At 50.8% G+C, this 20,118-nt stretch overlaps 1 protein-coding gene across 2 annotated transcripts in view; it reads left to right on the top strand.

Moving 5' to 3' along the window:
* Positions 1-19,485, top strand: part of LOC112230505 (splicing factor, suppressor of white-apricot homolog) — a 162,311-nt gene extending 142,826 nt beyond the window's left edge. For both annotated transcript variants that reach the window (XM_042311625.1, XM_042311624.1), the window contains exons 14-18: positions 5,933-6,252; positions 9,325-9,465; positions 9,980-10,126; positions 11,817-11,889; positions 18,634-19,485. In XM_042311625.1, coding sequence (XP_042167559.1) covers positions 5,933-6,252; positions 9,325-9,465; positions 9,980-10,126; positions 11,817-11,889; positions 18,634-18,699 — 747 coding nt within the window. In that variant the 3' untranslated portion in view covers positions 18,700-19,485. The remainder of the gene's footprint in view (positions 1-5,932; positions 6,253-9,324; positions 9,466-9,979; positions 10,127-11,816; positions 11,890-18,633) is intronic.
* Positions 19,486-20,118: the final 633 nt, after the last annotated feature.

Below are 20,118 nucleotides of genomic sequence, written 5' to 3'. Positions count from 1 at the left end.
TCTCTCTGGGGCTCTCTCTCTCTCTCTCTGGGGCTCTCTCTCTCTGGGGCTCTCTCTCTCTGGGGCTCTCTCTCTCTGGGGCTCTCTCTCTCTGGGGCTCTCTCTCTCTCTGGGCTCTCTCTCTCTGGGGCTCTCTCTCTCTGGGGCTCTCTCTCTGGGGCTCTCTCTCTCTGGGGCTCTCTCTCTCTGGGCTCTCTCTCTCTGGGGCTCTCTCTCTGGGGCTCTCTCTCTGGGGCTCTCTCTCTGGGGCTCTCTCTCTCTCTGGGGCTCTCTCTCTGGGGCTCTCTCTCTGGGGCTCTCTCTCTGGGGCTCTCTCTCTCTGGGGCTCTCTCTCTGGGGCTCTCTCTCTGGGGCTCTCTCTCTGGGGCTCTCTCTCTTCTCTGGGGCTCTCTCTCTGGGGCTTCCCTCTCTCTCTCTCTGGGGCTCTCTCTCTGGGGCTCTCTCTCTGGGGCTCTCTCTCTGGGGCTCTCTCTCTCCTTCCCCCTCTCTCTCTCTCCTTCTCTCTCTCCTCTCTCTCTCTCTCTCCCCCTCTCTCTCCCTGGGCTCTCTCTCTCCTTGGGGCTCTCTCTCCATTCTCTCTCTCTGGGGCTCTCTCTCTCCTTGGGTCTCTCTCTCTCCTTCCCTCCTCTCTGGGGGCTATATATATCCTCTCTCTCTCTGGGGCTCTCTCTCCTTCTCTCTCTCTCTCCTTCCCCCTCTCTCTCTCTGGGGCTCTCTCTCCCCCTCTCTCTCTCTCTCTCTCTCTCTCTGGGGCTCTCTCTCTCTCTCCTCTCTCTCTCTCTCTCTCTCTCCCTCCCCTCTCTCTCTCCCTCTCTCCCCTCTCTCTCTCTCTCTCTCCCTTCTCTCTCTCTCCTTCTCTCTCTCTCTCTCTCTTCCCCCTCTCTCTCTCCTTCCCCCTCTCTCTCTCCCTTCCCCCTCTCTCTCTCCTTCCCCTCTCTCTCTCTCTCTGGGTCTCTCTCTCTCCTTCCCCCTCTCTCTCTCTGGGGCTCTCTCTCTCCTTCCCCTCTCTCTCTCTCTCTCTCCTTCCCCCTCTCTCTCTGGGGCTCTCTCTCTCTCCTTCCCTCTCTCTCTCTCTCTCCTTCCCCCTCTCTCTCTGGGTCTCTCTCTCTCCTTCCCCCTCTCTCTCTCTCTCCTTCCCCCTCTCTCTCAGGGCTCTTCCCCCCCTCTCTCTCTCTCCTTCCCCCTCTCTCTCTCTCCTTCCCCTCTCTCTCTCTCCTTCCCTCCTCTCTCTCTCTCTCTCCTTCCCCCCTCTCTCTCTCTCTCCTTCCCCCTCTCTCTCTCTCTTCCTTCCCCTCTCTCTCTGGGGCTCCCTCTCTCTCTCTCTCCTTCCCCCTCTCTCTCTGGGGTCTCTCTCTCTCCTTCCCCTCTCTCTCTCTCCTTGGGGCTCTCTCTCTCCTTCCCCCCCCCTCTCTCTCTCCTTCCCCCTCTCTCTCTCTCTCCTTCCCCCTCTCTCTCTCTCTCCTTCCCCCTCTCTCTGGGGCTCTCTCTCTCCCCCTCTCTCTCTCTCTCTGGGGCTTCCTCTCTGGGGCTCTCTCTCTCCCCCTCTCTCTCTCTCTCTCCTTCCCCCTCTCTCTCTCTCTCTCTTCCCCCTCTCTCTCTGGGGCTCTCTCTCTCTCTCTCCTTCCCCCTCTCTCTCTCTCTCTCTCTCTCTCTCTCATCCCTGGGGCTCTCTCTCTCTGGGGCTCTCTCTCTCTGGGGCTCTCTCTCTCTGGGCTCTCTCTCTCTGGGCTCTCTCTCTCTGGGGCTCTCTCTCTCTGGGGCTCTCTCTCTCTCTCCTTCTCTCTCTCTCTCTCCTTCCCCTCTCTCTCTCTCTCCTTCTCTCTCTCTCTCTCTCCTTCTGGGGCTCTCTCTCCCCCTCTCTCTCTCTCTCTCCTTCCCCCTCTCTCTCTGGGGCTCTCTCTCTGGGGCTCTCTCTCTCTCTCCTCTCCCCCCTCTCTCTCTCTCTGGGCTCTCTCTCTCTCCCCCTCTCTCTCTCTCTTCCCCTCTCTCTGGGGCTCTCTCTCTCTGGGGCTCTCTCTCCTTCCCTCTCTCTCTGGGGCTCTCTCTTCCCCCTCTCTCTCTCTCTCCCCCTCTCTCTCTGGGCTCTCTCTCTCTGGGGCTCTCTCTCTGGGCTCTCTCTCTCTCTGGGGCTCTCTCTCTCTGGGGCTCTCTCTCTGGGGCTCTCTCTCTCTGGGGCTCTCTCTCTCTGGGGCTCTCTCTCTCTCTCTCTCTCTGGGCTCTCTCTCTGGGGCTCTCTCTCTCTCTCTCTCTGGGGCTCTCTCTCTGGGGCTCTCTCTCTCTGGGGCTCTCTCTCTCTGGGGCTCTCTCTCTCTCTGGGGCTCTCTCTCTCTGGGGCTCTCTCTCTCTGGGGCTCTCTCTCTCTGGGGCTCTCTCTCTCTCTGGGGCTCTCTCTCTCTGGGGCTCTCTCTCTCTTCCCTCTCTCTGGGGCTCTCTCTCTCTGGGGCTCTCTCTCTCTCTGGGGCTCTCTCTCTGGGCTCTCTCTCTCTGGGGCTCTCTCTCTGGGGCTCTCTCTCTCTCTCTCTCTGGGGCTCTCTCTCTCTGGGGCTCTCTCTCTGGGGCTCTCTCTGGGGCTCTCTCTCTCTGGGGGCTCTCTCTCTGGGCTCTCTCTCTCTGGGGCTCTCTCTCTGGGGCTCTCTCTCTCTCTCTCTCTGGGCTCTCTCTCTCTGGGGCTCTCTCTCTGGGGCTCTCTCTCTCTGGGGCTCTCTCTCTGGGGCTCTCTCTCTCTCTGGGGCTCTCTCTCTCTGGGGCTCTCTCTCTCTGGGGCTCTCTCTCTCTGGGGCTCTCTCTCTCTCTCTCTCTCTCTCTCTCTGGGGCTCTCTCTCTCTGGGGCTCTCTCTCTCTGGGGCTCTCTCTCTCTCTCTCTTCTGGGGCTCTCTCTGGGGCTCTCTCTCCTTAGGGTCTCTCTCTCTCCTTCCCCTCTCTCTCTCTCCTTCCCCCTCTCTCTCTCTGGGGCTCTCTCTCTCTTCCCCCTCTCTCTCTCTCTTCCCCCTCTCTCTCTCTTCCTTCCCCTCCTAGGGCTCTCTCTCTCTTGGGGCTCTCTCTCTCTCCTTCCCCATAGGGCTCTCTCTCTCTCTGGGGCTCTCTCTCTCCTTCCCCCTGGGGCTCTCTCTCTCTCTGGGGCCTCTCTCTCTGGGGCTCTCTCTCCTTGGCTCTCTCTCAGTGGAGGCTCTCTCTCTGGGGCCCTCTCTGGGGCTCTCTCTCTGGGGCTCTCTCTCTGGGGCTCTCTCTCTGGGGCTCTCTCTCTCCCTCTCTCTCTCTGGGGCTCCCCTCTCTCTGGGGCTCTCTCTCTGGGGCTCTCTCTTTCTGGGGCTCTCTCTCTGGGGCTCTCTCTCTGGGGCTCTCTCTCTGGGGCTCTCTCTCTGGGCTCTCTCTCTGAGGCTCTCTCTCTGGGGCTCTCTCTCTCTCTGGGGCTCTCTCTGGGGCTCTCTCTCTGGGGCTCTCTCTCTTGGGGCTCTCTCTCTAGGGCTCTCTCTCTGGGGCTCTCTCTCTGGGGCTCTCTCTCTGGGGCTCTCTCTCTGGGGCTCTCTCTCTGGGGCTCTCTCCTTCCCTCTCTCTCTGGGGCTCTCTCTCCCCCTCTCTCTCTAGGGCTCTCTCTCTGGGGCTCTCTCTCTGGGCTCTCTCTCTTGGGGCTCTCTCTCTCCCCCCTCTCTCTCTGGGGCTCTCTCTCTGGGGCTCTCTCTCTGGGGCTCTCTCTCTGGGCTCTCTCTCTGGGGCTCTCTCTCTGGGGCTCTCTCCTTCTCTCAGGGCTCTCTCTCCTTCCCCTCTCTCTCTCTCTCTCCTTCTCTCTCTCTCTCTCTCTCCTTCCCCTCTCTCTCTCTCTCTCCCCCTCTCTCTCTCTCTCCTTCCCCTCTCTCTCTCTCTCCTTCCCCCTCTCTCCTCTCTCTCCTTGAGGCTCTCTCTCTCTCCTTCCCCTCTCTCTCTCTCTGGGGTCTCTCTCTCCTCTTCCCTCTCTGGGTCTCCCTCCTGGGTCTCTCTCCTCCTTCCCCTCTCTCTGGGTCTCCTTCCCTGGGTCTCTCTCTCCTTCCCCTCTGTCTCTCTCTCCTTCCCCCTCTGTCTCTCTCTCCTTCCCTCTCTCTCTCTCTCCTTCCCCCTCTCTCTCTCTCCTTCCCCCTCTCTCTCTCCTTCCCCCTCTCTCTCTCTTTCCTTCCCCCTCTCTCTCTCTCCTTCCCCCTCTCTCTGTCTCTCTCCTTCCCCTCTCCTCTCTCTCTCGCTCTCTCCTTCTCTCTCTCTCCTCTCTCTCTCTCTCTCCTTTCCCCTCTCTCTCTCTCTCCTTCCCTCTCTTCTCCTCTCCTCCTTCTCCTCTCTCTCCTTCCCCTCTCTCTCTCTCTCTCCTTCCCCCTCTCTCTCTCTCCCCCCTCTCTCTCTCTCCTTCCCCCTCTTCTCTCTCCTTCCCCTCTCTCTCTCTCTCCTTCCCTCCTCTCTCTCTCTCCTCTCCCTCTCTCTCTCTCCTTCTCTCTCCTCTCTCTCTCCCTCCTCTCCTTTCCCTCTCTCTCTCTCCTTCCCTCTCTCTCTCTCCTCTCCTCCTCCTTCTCTCTCCTTCCCCCTCTCTCTCCTTCTCTCTCTCCTCCCCCCCTCTCTCTCTCTCCTTCCTCTCTCTCTCTCTCCTTCCCTCTCTCTCTCTCTCTCCTTCCCTCTCTCTCTCTCTCTCCTTCCCCCCTCTCTCTCTCTCTCCTTCCCCCTCTCTCTCTCTCTCCTTCCCCCTCTCTCTCTCTCTCCTCCCCCCCTCTCTCTCTCCTTCCCCTCTCTCTCTCCTTCCCCCCTCTCTCTCTCTCCTCCCTCCTCTCTCTCTCTCTCTCCCCTCTCTCTCTCTCTCCTTCCCCTCTCTCTCTCTCCTTCCCCCTCTCTCTCTCTCTCCTTCCTCTGTCTCTCAATTCAATTCAATTCAAGGGCTTTATTGGCATGGGAAACATGTGATAACATTGCCAAAGCAAGTGAGGTAGACAACATACAAAGTGAATATATAAAGTGAAAAACAACAAGGATTAACAGTAAACATTACACATACAGAAGTTTCAAAACAGTAAAGACATTACAAATGTCATATTATATATATATATACAGTGTTTTAACAATGTACAAATGGTTAAAGGACACAAGATAAAATAAATAAGCATAAATATGGGTTGTATTTCAATGGTGTTTGTTCTTCACTGGTTGCCCTTTTCTCGTGGCAACAGGTCACAAATCTTGCTGCTGTGATGGCACACTGTGGAATTTCACCCAGTAGATATGGGAGTTTTTCAAATTGATTTGTTTTGAATTCTTTGTGGATCTGTTAATCTGAGGGAAATATGTCTCTCTAATATGGTCATAACATTGGGCAGGAGGTTAGGAAGTGCAGCTCAGTTTCCACCTCATTTTGTGGGCTCCTTTCTCTCTCTCCTTCCCCTCTCCTTCCCTCTCTCTCTCTCTCTCTCCTTCCCTCTCTCTCTCTCTCTCTCTCCTCTCTCTCTCTCCTCCTCTCTCTCTCTCTTCCTCTCTCTCCTTCCCTCTCTCTCTCTCTCTCTCTCCTTCCCTCTCCTTCCCCCTCTCTCTCTCTCTCTCTCCTTCCCTCTCTCTCTCTCTCTCTCCTTCCCTCTCCTCTCTCCTCCTTCCCTCTCTCTCTCTCCTCCTTCCCTCTCTCTCTCTCTCTCTCCTTCCCCCTCTGTCTCTCTCTCTCTCCTTCCCCCTCTGTCTCTCTCTCCTTCCCCCCTCTGTCTCTCTCTCCTTCCCCTCTGTCTCTCTCTCCTTCCCCTCTGTCTCTCTCTCCTTCCCCCTCTGTCAGAGGGAAGAGTTCTGATTGGTTTGCATCAAGCAATGCGTTTGGTTTTTCTTGGACTGTTAAACTAGAATATGCCCCAAGGTGCAGATGTATGTTTGTCATTAATGTGCCCCCTCCCCCCTCTTCTTTCTTTCGCTAATCCCTCTTTCTCTCTCCTTCTCTCTACCCCAGCCACAGCTGCCAGAGGTCCCAGTGGCCCCCGTTGTCTCAGCCCCCCCTCCTCTGGCTTCTAGAGCACATGTGTACCCAGCTGATCAAAGACCACATGACGTCAGCGCCTTCAAAAGCAAAGAGCCCCCCTCCTCTTCCACCCTCCTGCTACCCTCTTCCTCCTCCACCTCCAGACGACCGGAGAAGAACCGGGACAGAGAGAAGGGCGACAGAGAGAAGAAGAAGAAGAAACGCAAGAAGCGGTCACGGTCGAGATCGCGCTCCCGGCCTAAAACCAAGCACGCCCTGCCAAGCGCGTACAGAATGGTCCGCAGGTCTAGGTGAGTGGTCCAACCCGTATTCCTCACAACAACTTGGTCCTATGGCTCTCTCATCACAACCATGGCCTTTACAGTTGAATAGGTGTTGTCTTTACACATTGGGCAATAGAAGATGGCCTAAAGCTCAGATTGTTAAACATAATTCATCAAAGATAAAGGTGCTCTATTTATGAACCTACACTAGCTGGTGCCTACTGCCTAATGAAGCAAGTAGCTTTCTGTCTGGCTGGCAGTATCAACTAGATGACTTTGTTGTTAAATTGAGAGTTTCATCCGTCTTCACTGCAATCTGTCGGCTTCCTCTCTCTGTAGTTTCCCAACGCCTCCACACGCTCTCCAAGTTTTCATCTTGAATTTTTGGAAATCACGGCCAATTGGCATTATCAGTGGCTGGAGTTGCTGTAATTACGTCGGCCTCATGGTGTCATCCTGACGAGCCTTAATGGAATTTCACTGAGATTTAATCGTTTCTGCCTGAGGTTTTAAATCACTTACAGTATGTGAATTAAAGGGCCTAGATTGAGAAGGGGGCATCCGCTGAGCCTCGTGTCAGAGATTGCAATCCTGTAATGTGCAAGCACGCCAAATTTCCTCCATTTTCTTTCGTATTTTTTTGCAGAGCAAGTCAAATGAAGAAAGAAAAAAATCTTTGAATGGAAGAGTGAAATGGATCCCTGATAATGACCAGTCACACAATCAGTCAGCGTTTTTTTTTTGTGTGTGTTGGGAGGCTGGAAGAGACAGTTAGCTCCTACTCTTTTTTTTATTTTTACAGTGTTGATGAAGATTCAGACTGCATCCCAAATCGATCCTATTCCCTACACAGTGCACTACTTTTGACCAAAGCCCCTATGGGTGTACTACATAGGGAATAGGGTGACGTTTGGGACACAAGTGACATTTTTTAGAATGAGGAGCATCTGAAAGGTTTAATCTGGTTCTACAGAGGGGAACCTCGGAGGGTTGTGCAGACATCAGCCCTGCCAATCACTCCACATTTCAATCCCCAGCCTTTTAAAGGTCTCCCTTACTAACCTTGAGAAAGAGGTAATGGAGCCTTCCTGCAGGTGGCTGGCTGACTGGCTGCTTGTCTGTATTAGTGCATCCCAAATCGCTCCCTATTCCCTATGGCCGCTGGACAAAAGTAGTGGACTATATAGGGAATAGGTTGCCATTTGAGCCGCAGTCTCAATCTGTCTAGGTCTGACGACGGAATTAAATTGGCAGCTTACTCTGCTCGTGTCCCGACTCCTCCTCACCAGTCTCTAGCAGCCCAATGGGCTCTCTCTCTCTCTCTCCCTCTCTCTCTCCCTCTCTCTGTCTCTGTCTCCCTGTGTCTCTGTCTGTCTCTCTGTGTCTCTCTCTCTCTCTGTCTGTTTGTCTGTCTCTCTCTCTCTGTCTGTGTGTCAGGGGAGGTTCCCCATTGTTAACACATCAGCAGGACTGCTGCTCTCCATTAACTCAAGAGCTACTACTTTCTTTTTCTGTCTTTCTCATCCCCTTCTCTCTGTCCATCATTTGCATCCTGTCACACAGTATCAGGGTCAGCCCTCTGACATTGTCTGTAGTCATTGACAGGCCTGTCATGCCCCCATCCTTAGCCCCTGCCCCCCTGTTCCACCCCTGGGTGTTTAATTGGGGCCCTTGGACCCAGGGGCCAGTGTGAGGTCATTACCAGCAGAGTTTAGAGGCCCCTGTGGACCCATGAAGGGTCAACAACGTCCATACAGGACAGATAATGGGGGGGGGGGTGCAGGGAATGTCTACCTCGAATGTACAGTTGCCCTCAAATTGCACCCTTCCTCTGACAACTTCCCTTTTCCTCACTTTGTCATTTCTTCAGCCCCCTATAGCCAAGGATGACCCGTCTGTTTGTGTTTATCCTTGAGCAAATTTGGCTTTTGTCCAACGGTCCACTGTGTCCCCAGCTGCAAAGTACTTTTTAAACGGCTCCATTAGATAGAATTTTCATCGGTGTGTGGCCAGTTTGTGCGTGTGCATTAAATGTGTGTAACTGTGCGAGAGTGTATCCAGACGTGCACGTACGCTAGTGTTCTCAAATAAACACTCATTTGTAGCTGGTGGGGGGGGGGTGACATTTTAAATCAGGAGAAATTCAATTTAGTTTTTGTCACTTATTATTGCGAGAGTCATTTGGTGTCGTTATTGCCCTTGGCAGTGGGATGTGAAACGACTGAATCACCATGGTAATGGCTGTCCTATATTATATAGAGCTATGGCCCGGGGAGGACAGACAGACAGGCAGGGGGATGAAGAGAGAGCGGAGGAGTGTGAGGGATGGGCCCGGCCTGTACACAGTTACATCTCGTTCATCTATCAGGGCTAATGTGTCGAGTATTGACCAGACCGGGGCAATGACTGCCACCCCAGTGAGTTAAACCACTCTGCAGACACTGACATTTACATAGTGGCCTTTACAACACAGATAATGACCCTGGCTCTAACCCCTCCTTACTTGTAGGATAAAAAGAAAAGGAGTGAGCATAGCTGGCGCGACGGATGGGTAACATTATAAACCACTTTTGAAGTGAAAAGTGCTCAACTCTACTTTATAAGTGGATAACTCTATTTCGCATCTCTTTCCTCTGCCCTCTATCTCACTACGTTCACTAAGAGCAGCCCCGTGAACAGTCCTCGGATTGGTAATGAAACTGAGAGGTGGCCACAGAGCACAGTAGTGGTCAGAGGGCTGGGATGCATGGGACGTGGGAGGACGGGGCAGCCCCAGAGACCAGCTGCTGGTTTAAAGGACTGTAAAAAGTCTGAGTATTTCACACCCTCACTGGTTATCAGTTTCTCCTCAGTGCTCACCGCTAGAGAAAAGACAGAGTTTTGCCCCAGGCACTGCGGAATATACTGCATATTTAATTTCCTTGTGTTGTTTAGAGTTTTCCTCTCTGTCCTTCCTCTCTCTCTGTGTCCTCTCTTCCCACCTCTCTCCTTCCTTCTCCCTGTGTCCCCTCTTCTCACCGCTCTCTCTCTCTTTCTCTCTCGTACTCTCTCCCATCTCTGTGTTCATATCCGTCTCTCACGCCCTGTGTCTGTCTGCAGGTCTCGCTCCAAGTCCCCTGGGAGGAGGGACCGAAGGGCTCACTCGTCCGAGAGGAGACGTGAGGAGAGGGAGCGCTACGGCACTGCCGCCTATCGCGTTGGCATCAGCCCCGCTCTGCCCAGGAGGCACTCCAGATCCAGGTAGGGCTGCTGGGATCCGTGGAAAAGCGTGTAACGGTGAAACCATGGAAACAGTGGGTCAATGCTGTGAGGGAATGGCTTTTCTGTATTCACTGTAGCAGTTTGAGCCACAAGCAGCCCTGTGAATGCATTATAGGCCTCCTCACTCACTGTCTCTCTGTATCACTCAATCCATTACTTCCTGAAAGGGTTCGGGGCAATTTCACCATGTACCGTGAGCTCCAAATGTATTGTGACAGTGACACTGATATTTGTGCGTAATGTAATGATATTTGTGCCTCTTAACTTTCTCACACGTCGTCATACAAGAAGTGCTATAATTTCTAAATGGTTCAGCCGATATGGATGAAAATACCCTCAAATTAAAGCTGACCGTCTGTCTGCACTTTAAGCTCATGGTCATTGTATCATTTCAAATCTAAAGTACTGGAGTACAGAGCCAAAACATTTGTCACTGTCCCAATACTCACTGTATCTCTATCCATCCCTGTCTCTCTCCCTCCCTGTCTCCCAGGTCCCCTCATGAGAAGAGGAAGAGGAAGAGTTCTAAGGGCAAGCTCCCAACCAAGGGCTCTTCCTGTTCCCCCTCCTCGTACCCCAGAGGAACCAAGAAGTCCCCCAGCGCCTCCCCTCCCACCAGCCCCACTTCCAGCCTCTCCAGGTAAAGCACCCCACCTCACCAGGCTGTTTATGCACTACCTCTGGGAGGGAAGGAAGGAAGGACACGGCGTGCTACACTGAAGTGCTTTGGTTGAACATGTGTTACTCGACAGTAGCACCTAACCAGGAATCCTTCATATCATTCAGTGCAGGCCATGCTAATGTAGGCTACCTATTAATGCATGTACATTGTCAAGTCTTTTGTCTGTAATGTTGGAACCCAGTAAGTCTAGCTGTCTCCTTTGGCGAATCAAATGAAACACCTGACTGAGCATATAATGCTGTGAATCAATGGCACTGTTGAGTTTGCCAGATGGCATACACACTCACCTGTACCCCAGAATGAGAATTAATCCATGAAATATTATACTTTCTACAGACAAACAAGGCTATCAAACTGTCCCATCAGAAATAATAGGATTTATCAAAGCTGATTAACCAGAATTAGATTTTTTTAAACTCTTGAGTTTTCACAAGTGTTTTGCAGTCGTGTTCCTTGCCTTAGCTGTGTCGCAAAAGGCACCCTATTCCCTGTTTTGTGCACTTCTTTTGACCGGGGCCTGTAAAGCTCTGGTCTAAAGTAGTGCACTAAACAGGGAATAGGGTGCCATTTGGGATGTATGGTAGGGTAAAGTAGTGCACTATGTAAGGTATAGGGTGCCATTTGGGATGTATATTATGGTAAAGTAGTGCACTATGTAGGGAACTGGGGCCATTTGGAACATAACCAGAGTGTTCTGAAGCTGACCTCTCTGAAGCTGAAGGATGGATTGGTTTGGCCAACATGACTGACCTGTTGAATGGAACATGAAATGTGTGGAAGCACAGAATCACGTCTGCTCAGATTGGGGGGGAGATATCTTTTGTATCCTAAATTATTTTCATTTGAATATGAATAAAACTTCTCTGAGGGGATATTGGAAAAACATTTTTTTGCATGGTCATTCTATTGGAAGTTGCAAGGAGCTCCCGCTGCTTTTGTGATTTATTTATTAGTTTTTCGGCTGTTCTTGTCATGTGTGTTCCGACGAGTGGAACTTTGATGAGCAACTTCTGTTTCTTGAGAAAGGGTCTCTCTCTCCCTCCTCTCTCTCTCTCTCTCTCTCTCTCTCTCTCACTCCCTCTCTCACTCTTTCTGCTTGTCTGTCCAGTTTTACAACACTCAGCAGGCAGTCCCCATGAATATTGTATAAAGACCTTTCATATACACATCCTCTCTTTCATCCATCTCTCCCTCTCTCTCCCCCACCTTCTCTTTCTCTCTCCCACTCTCTCCCTCACCTTCTCTTTTTCTCTCCCCCCACCTTCTTTCTCTCTCCATCTCTTATCCTCACATTCTCTTTCTCTCCATCTCTCCCCCACCTTCTTTCTCTCTCCATCTCTCCATCTCTCTCTACTCACCTTCTCTTTCTCTCTCCATCTCTCCTTATCTCTCTCTCTGTCCCCTCACCTTCTCTTTCTCTCTCCATCTCTCTACTCACCTTCTCTTTCTCTCTCCATCTCCCCCCCACCTTCTTTCTCTCTCCATCGCTCTCTGCCACCACCTTCTCTTTCTCTCTCCATCTCTCCCGATCTCTCTCTCCTCCACCTTCTCTTTCTCTCTCTCTCTTTGCCCCTCTCTCTCCCTCTCCCTTTGCCCCATTCTTTGTCTCTCTCTCTCTCTCTCTCTCTCTCTCTCTCTCTCTTTTCAGGGACGGCTCGCAGGAGAAAGAGAAACAAGTGTCTACAGCCATCGTCTCCTCCATGCAGTCCAAAATCACTCAGGTATCTGCCTCTTCTTCACTCTCACTGCATGTACGTTAACATGGGCCCATACCTGCCTCTTCTTCACTCTCTCACTGCATGTACGTTAACATGGGCCCATACCTGCCTCTTCTTCACTCTCTCACTGTATGAACGTTAACATGGGCCCATATTCACAAAGTTTTTCAGACTATGAGTGCTGATCGAGGATGAGGACCCATCTGTCCATATAATCTTACTCGAAGGGAAAAGCACAAAGCAAAGCGGTTCAGAATCCGCTCATTGTTCGCTGAGACACACGTATAGGGGCTGTGGTTCCAATTACAGTCCAGCCCCCGTGGCAGCCGTATTATACAGAACACACTGCTCAGAGATTTTGATTCGCTGATCCCAGCAGCGATTACATGTTTCCATCGTCCAGCTCTGTGGGCTCAGAGCAGCTGATCTCTGTCCTCGGGTCACATTTGGCATCCCTCCTCTGTGGTCATTGAAGTGCACGTGGGCATTTTTTATTTGTTGTGTTTCGCTCCCTGTCCTGGTGTTTCTGTCTCTCTCTCTCTCTCACTTTTCTCCTGTCTTTTTGCCGCAACGGCAGCTGACAACTAGTTTACATTACAGAGGCGTTAATCTCCACGAGAGCGAAAAAGAGGATCAACTCTTCCCCAAAAGTCCTGACTTTGACATATACTCATATTGCGCAATCAGAGAGAGAGAGAGAGGGGTTCTATCTCTGGGTAGGATCACACTTCCTGTTCAGCAACTGGGCTATGAGTCAGGAACAGGTAGTTTGTTATATTGGTAGTCTACGGGCGAAACTATACTTTAAAGGAGACCATTAGAGACATCTATTGGAGTTTTATCAGCGTAGGTTTGAAATCACTTAAAAGCTTAAATACCAGCAGGGGGTGTGCAGACCCATGTGTTTCAACTTCATGTTGAAACGCTGCTTCAACTTCATGTTGAAACGCTGCTTCCTTCGGTGGGATCTTTTAACCACCTCACACCTGTTGTACCACTTAATAAATACACTGATCAATCCATATGGAATCCTCACGTTTCCTCTCTGGTTTATTCCATGTCTTACTTTCAGGCTGTGAGAGCATTCCTTCTCCAATTGCACGAATGGCTGTCTTGGCGCATATCACAAAGCCATGCCTTCGCAGAACCCCTTTAGAGGTTCGAGCCCCTGTCCTCTCCATCTGATGTTATGCATCAGTCCTGACTCATGAGGACCCTGCTGGCTCTGATCGATAGAGAGACCACCTCACATCCTTCTGATTAGAACCAGCCCTGTCAACCGGGGAGAATTCTGCGTTCATGCCCTGTCTGGATCAGCACTCGTGAGTGCTCATAAGAATTTGAGCCTCTACTTGGTGCCAGGCTCAGCTAGGAGTGTGCTTTGGGGACCGTGTGTGTACTTGCGTGTGCTTTCCTGTGTGGATTTTCTCTTCCTGTGTGTTTTCCTGTGTGGATATTTTTTATTTTATTTATTTCACCTTTATTTAACCAGGTAGGCTAGTTGAGAACAAGTTCTCATTTACAACTGCGACCTGGCCAAGATAAAGCAAGCAGTGTGAACAGACAACAACACAGAGTTACACATGGAATAAACAAGTCAATAACACAGTAGAAAAGAAAAAAAGAGTCTATATACAATGTGTGCAAAAGGCATGAGGAGGTAGGCGGATAATTACAATTTTGCAGATTAACACTGGAGTGATAAATGATCAGATGGTCATGTGCAGGTAGAGATACTGGTGTGCAAAAGAGCAGAAAAGTAAATAAATAAAAACAGTATGGGGATGAGGTAGGTAAAATTGGGTGGGCTATTTACCGATAGACTATGTACAGCTGCAGCGATCGGTTAGCTGCTCAGATAGCAGATGTTTGAAGTTGGTGAGGGAGATAAAAGTATCCAACTTCAGCGATTTTTGCAATTCGTTCCAGTCACAGGCAGCAGAGAACTGGAATGAAAGGCGGCCAAATGAGGTGTTGGCTTTAGGGATGATCAGTGAGATACACCTGCTGGAGCGCGTGCTACGGATGGGTGTTGCCATCGTGACCAGTGAACTGAGATAAGGCGGAGCTTTACCCAGCATGGACTTGTAGATGACCTGGAGCCAGTTGGTCTGGCGACGAATATGTAGCGAGGGCCAGCCGACTAGAGCATACAGGTCGCAGTGGTGGGTGGTATAAGGTGCTTTAGTAACAAAACGGATGGCACTGTGATAAACTGCACCCAGTTTGCTGAGTAGAGTATTGGAAGCTATTTTGTAAATGACATCGCCTAAGTCGGATCGGTAGGATAGTCAGTTTTACTAGGGTAAGTTTGGCGGCGTGAGTAAAGGAGCCTTTGTTGCGGAATAGAAAGCTGACTCTAGATTTGATTTTAGATATTCTCTTCCTGCGTGTTTTCCTGTGTGGATTTTCTCTTCCTGCGTGTTTTCCTGTGTGGATTTTCTCTTCCTGCGTGTTTTCCTGTGTGGATTTTCTCTTCCTGCGTGTTTTCCTGTGTGGATTTTCTCTTCCTGCGTGTTTTCCTGTGTGGATTTTCTCTTCCTGCGTGTTTTCCTGTGTGGATTTTCTCTTCCTGTGTGTTTTCCTGTGTGGATTTTCTCTTCCTGTGTGTTTTCCTGTGTGGATTTTCTCTTCCTGTGTGTTTTCCTGTGTGGATTTTCTCTTCCTGTGTGTTTTCCTGTGTGGATTTTCTCTTCCTGTGTGTTTTCCTGTGTGGATTTTCTCTTCCTGTGTGTTTTCCTGTGTGGATATTCTCTTCCTGTGTGTTTTCCTTCGCATGTTTGAGTCGACAGTCACTAATCACTCCATCCCCAAAACACCCCGGTTAATTCTGATGTGGCGTGTAAGAAGGGTGATGTCTTTGTGTGTGTGTTTAAGGTGATGCATGAGCTGAGCGACATGTCAGCGGTGTGATTTACGTGGGGGGGGTGCGCTGTTCATTACAGTATGCTGACAGGAGAGCTGATGGCTAGCCAGGACCAGGACAGAGTAGGGTAGTATAGGGTAGAGTAGGACTTTATTGAGACGGAGCCCTTCTCTCTCTACTGATGACCAGAGCACGCCTCTAGGTCGTCTCTAGGCTGTCACCAACACCTCATCGAGCCAGCCAGCTGGCCCAGGAGGAGCACCTCCATAGGGAGTCAGAGAGGGATGAGCCTTACCTGGAGCGTAGCCCTCATGGAGTCAGAGTGGCCTGTGTATTGTGGACAGAGAGAGCGAGACGTATAGGTCATATGAGTGGGTTAGGGAAATAGGGGAGGAGGGAGGAAAAAGGGGGCATGGGAGAGAGTGGTTGAAACCTCTCCCTGGGCCTGCTCTGTATGAGGAAGTTTTCTGGAGGAGGATCTGAGGCACACAGTGAAAGTAAAGCTGACATCACCCAGCCATCTCTGAATGAAAATACCAGAGTAGCAGCACTGCTGTTTGGAACACCCACATTAGTTTTGTGCTCAGACATACTGTACGTACATCGTCCCTGGCCACTTAATGAACTGCCAGCCCCATCGGCGTGATGACTTTGGTTCATGATGACGCACTCAACAAATGTCATGTACTTTTGTTCATTGGAATTAACATTTTGGGGTGAATTCTGTACTCTGTTTTTCCTTCATTACAGAAGCTGGCTGAATGCGCTGTGTGGCTGGGGATGGGCTGTGTTTTTTAGAGAGAGAGCATAGAGTTTTCCCTCCCTTACAGAGTATTAGTCTGGTCTGCAGTCAGGAGAGGACCAGAGAGACACTGATAGAGGTAGCCTGACTGGCTGGTGGAGGTAGCCTGACTGGCTGGTGGAGGTAGCCTGACTGGCTGGTGGAGGTAGCCTGACTTGCTGGTGGAGGTAGCCTGACTGGCTGGTGGAGGTAGCCCTGACTGGCTGGTGGAGGTAGCCTGACTTGACTGGCTGGTGGAGGTAGCCTGACTTGACTGGCTGGTGGCAGCCTGTGACTGGCTGGTGGAGGCAGCCTGACTTGACTGGCTGGTGGAGGCAGCCTGACTTGACTGGCTGATGGAGGCAGCCTGACTTGACTGGCTGGTGGAGGCAGCCTGACTTGACTGGCTGGTGGAGGCAGCCTGACTTGACTGGCTGGTGGAGGCAGCCTGACTTGACTGGCTGGTGGAGGCAGCCTGACTTGACTGGCTGGTGGAGGCAGCCTGACTTGACTGGCTGGTGGAGGCAGCCTGACTTGACTGGCTGGTGGAGGCAGCCTGACTTCACTGGCTGGTGGAGGCAGCCAGTCGTTGAGATCGAGAAACGTATTGACAGAGATGGACACAGTCAGAGTTAGAAGAGACTAACATACAGGCTTGTAGAGATTCAAATAATGGAACGGTAGAGAGGATAGATAACGACCCTTGACATGTAAAAATCCATACAGTGACCGTGGCAAAGAATAGAGACCATTGAAGCTGTAGAAAACACCACAGTAACTCACCTCCATAGTGAACCTTGATGTGTAGAATTAATGCACCTTAATGTGTAGAATTCAGTCCAAAGAGAATGACTGGGTGTAGGAGTGTCTCCAAATGGACTGACTGTAGTGAATGAGGGAATCTGATGGTGTAAATGGAGTGAGTGGGCTTTGGCTGCAGCGGAGGCAAAGGGGTCTTGGCTGCAGCTATAGCCCATCTCTGTGAACAGCCTACAGTTGCCAGTGAGTGAGCGAGCTGGTATTTGGAGCGGAGCCACTCTGCTGTCTGGCCACGGGCCCCGATGTATGTAAGAGGAGCTGTTCCTCATTACAAACTGACCAGATGGACCTCTCGCTGCCGCACACACTTTTTACCCCTGGCACACAATCTGTGATCCCTCTATCACATACAATATCCCTCACCGCTCCCATACTCACTCCCCTTACACTTCACACTGATTAAAGTGTCAGTGTCCCTTCCTCTCTCTTTCGTTCACAAGGCTCTGGAAGCCAGTCCACTCGTCCCCCTCTCGCCTTGATACTGTAATGTGAGCTCTTGTGCTCTGCCTCCCCTCGTCTCCTTCTCTTCTTTTCATTCTCCTCCGAGGGCTTGCCTGCTCTGCCAGCTCTGTCTGCTTTCTCTGCCACTCCTGAGGGATCCTCCTCTCTCTGCCTCCTCTCACTCATCCCCAGGCTTGTGATGAACCTTTCTCCCTCTCTCTCTGCTCATGGAGCCCATTCATTCTCCCAGCACTGCTGGAGGTGAGAGGTGGTTGGTGTGAGGCTGAGCTCTCCTTCTGGGGACTGTGCCGGTTGGTGAGACGGTCCTCTACAGAGACGGGTTTCTCTATGCTCCTTTTAGACCTTGCCTGCATCCGAAATCTCAGTGCCAGGCTCAGCTATGGGTGACCGTGTGTGTGCTTCTGTTTTCCTGTGTGTATTTTGTCTTTGTGTGTTTACTTTGCATGTGTGAGTCGGCGTTCACGAACCACTCCATCCCCAAAACACATGTTAATTCCGACGTGATCTTGTGGGTGCGCGTGCACATGACATGTTGTGACAGCAGCTTGTCAGCGGTGTGATTAGGGCTGTTAATTACAGTACGCTGACAGAAGAGCTGATGACTAGCCAGTACCAGGGTAGTATAGGGCAGAGTAGGACATTATCCAGGCTTAGCAGGACTTGATCCAGGCTTAGCCCTCCTCTTTCTCCTGATGCCAAAGATCAAGGTGCTCCTAGTCGGAAACATCCCCCTGGAGGACTCTATGTACCCCTTCCAACCACATTGCCAGGCTCCCTCTTTCCTGCTGTCTTTTACACACCCTTTACTCGTTCTCTCAGACGCTCTCTGACTCGTACGTTTGTCTTTGACACTTTCCCGCCTTCTCATACACTCACACATACTTAAAACACAGCTCTCTCATCTGTACGCAGAGTCAGGCGCTAGACGTCCCTGAGAGAGAGACACTTAGAGGCTTCAAGACCAGCCCTGTCTAAAGCCCCACTCTCACATAATTTACCTCCGACATTAACTCCATTATTCATAACACCTTTTTGTTTGTCCCTCTGTCTCAAATTCCTGCACCTCCTTCCCGCTGTTTTAACAGTGGTGGCCAGGTTGTACTCCCCTCAACGACCCAGACCACCACCACTGCTTTCACTCTGATGTGTCCCTCCGTCTCTCTGTGTGTGCTCTTGCTTGCTCACTCGGGAGTTTGTTTTACGACTGATATGGAGCAGGGCTTTATTTGACTTTGTGGCTCAATATCTCCGTCAGCCACAGGAGAGGAGGAGGGAGAGAACAGCCGGAGAAGAGGAGGAGACATAGCGATAGACACTACATGCCCCACGTCACCCCTGAGCAAGGAGAAGCTTCTATGACAAGTGGCCTGTTCAGCGGCTTGATTATCTCCCCTATTTGATGTGTATTCTCCGGGTTGGATTGTGTTCAGATTGGGACTGCTTACCTAATAAGGAGTGGATCTGAGGGCCTTCTGTTGCAGGGAGGAGAGAAGCCGTCCCACAGCCCACTGTCATAAATAGTCAGGAATACATTAAGCTGTCCTAGTTGAAAGATAACCCCAGGGAGAGGCAGGGAGGAAGATTTGTGTTTGTGTTGAATTGTGATGGTGGGGGAAGGCTCTCTGAGAGAGTAGACAATTTTGCGTGCATCAGTATTTGATCCAGATTATATGACTGTAGGCTTCTTAATCAAGACGTTTCCTCTGGTCCTCATTATTGGTCTTTTATATGGCACACGCTCACTCACTCTTTCCCCTCCCTCTCCTTGTGTGTCTGTTTCTCTCTCTCCTCTCATCCCCCCTCCCCTTCTCCTTTTCAGGATCTGATGGCCAAAGTACGTGCCATGCTGGCTTCCTCGAAGACCTCCCAGCCCAACACTCCCTGAAGAGGCGTGGCTTTCTAGCAGCTGGTTGGAAAAGGGGTGGAGCTTTACCACGTCTGCCTCTCCATGACGACAGCCTCCAGCTAAAGGCCCTCGGCCAATCAGCAGGCAGTCTTTGCGCGGAACTGCGTTTTGCCTCTTCAGCTTTTATCTTCCTCTCATTTTTTTTATTTGACTTTGATACTTAATTGGTTGAGTTTATCTACAGTGTATTCTGAACGGCAGTAGATGTAAAGGGTTTTCTGCAACTGAGAGCAGTGTAGATTAGCTCCTAAAACAACTAAATGGGTCTGTTCTACCTGTCGAGAGAGAGCCTGCATCACAGCAATGGTCACGTAGCCTGAGAAAGTTTGGACACCTCTGTTCCCGACATCTGTTATTCACACGAATAAAGACAACAGAGCATCCAAGCGCGGAAATAATTCATGCAGAACCTTGCATCTTTCAACAACAACAAAAATATATAATTTTCTGGAAAGTGATGGAGATCTTTGCGACATAATTGCTCAGCTGCCAGAGGGCCTAAAGCATATCCTTCTGTGAAGGATTGTTACGTTTCTTTCTTTCTCACACTTTCTCTCTCCATCTCCTTTTGTTTTCCTCTTTCTCTCCATCGCTCTTTCTCTTACTTTGCCAGGTCAGTTTTAAGGCTGGGGTCTTTGGTTGTCAGTCCCTGTTGTCACTCAGTTCCAGTGTGTGGTCTTCAATTTGTGTTTCTAAGTTTGTACAGGGCTGATTGGGAGTCTGCTTTCTAACACAAACTATCAATAAAGTTTGAATGATGATGTAGCACGGTGTTGTGTTCTTCATGGTTGGAGACTGGCTGGTACAGAAAGACCAGGGGTCAGCTTCCCACTCATTTTAAATCAATTCATCTCAATAATGAATTATTGGTCAGAAATGAATGAGCATATAATGCCATAACATAAATAGATTAAATAAATATACACTCATGCTCCCTCTTTTAAGGACAAAGCAGACCATGCAGACGAACGGTTAACAGAAGAGCCAGCGGGGAGCCATCTTATCGCCTCTGATCACAGAACATCAAGCGTGATCTTCTTTTTATTTCCCGACGATTAAATGTTTAATTGCCACATTCGTCGCCACCCAGCATGTGAACTACTGCGCATGGCCGATGTTCTGTATGGTGTCTTTTCCTTTTGTACCTTTTTAAACTAAAGCCCACGGTTTAGACTGTCGGTGGCTGAAGAACGGTTTAGACTGTCGGTGGCTGAAGAACGGTTTAGACTGTCGGTGGCTGAAGAACGGGTTAGACTGTCGGTGGATGAAGAACGGTTTAGACTGTCGGTGGCTGAAGAACGGGTTAGACTGTCGGTGGCTGAAGAACGGGTTAGACTGTCGGTGGCTGAAGAACGGTTTAGACTGTCGGTGGCTGAAGAACGGGTTAGACTGTCGGTG

Source organism: Oncorhynchus tshawytscha, linkage group LG33 (assembly GCF_018296145.1).
Source record: "Oncorhynchus tshawytscha isolate Ot180627B linkage group LG33, Otsh_v2.0, whole genome shotgun sequence".
NCBI classification, from domain to species: domain Eukaryota; kingdom Metazoa; phylum Chordata; class Actinopteri; order Salmoniformes; family Salmonidae; genus Oncorhynchus; species Oncorhynchus tshawytscha.
The sequence above is the reverse complement of the archived record's forward strand: the minus strand, read 5'-3'. Positions and strand labels throughout refer to the sequence as shown.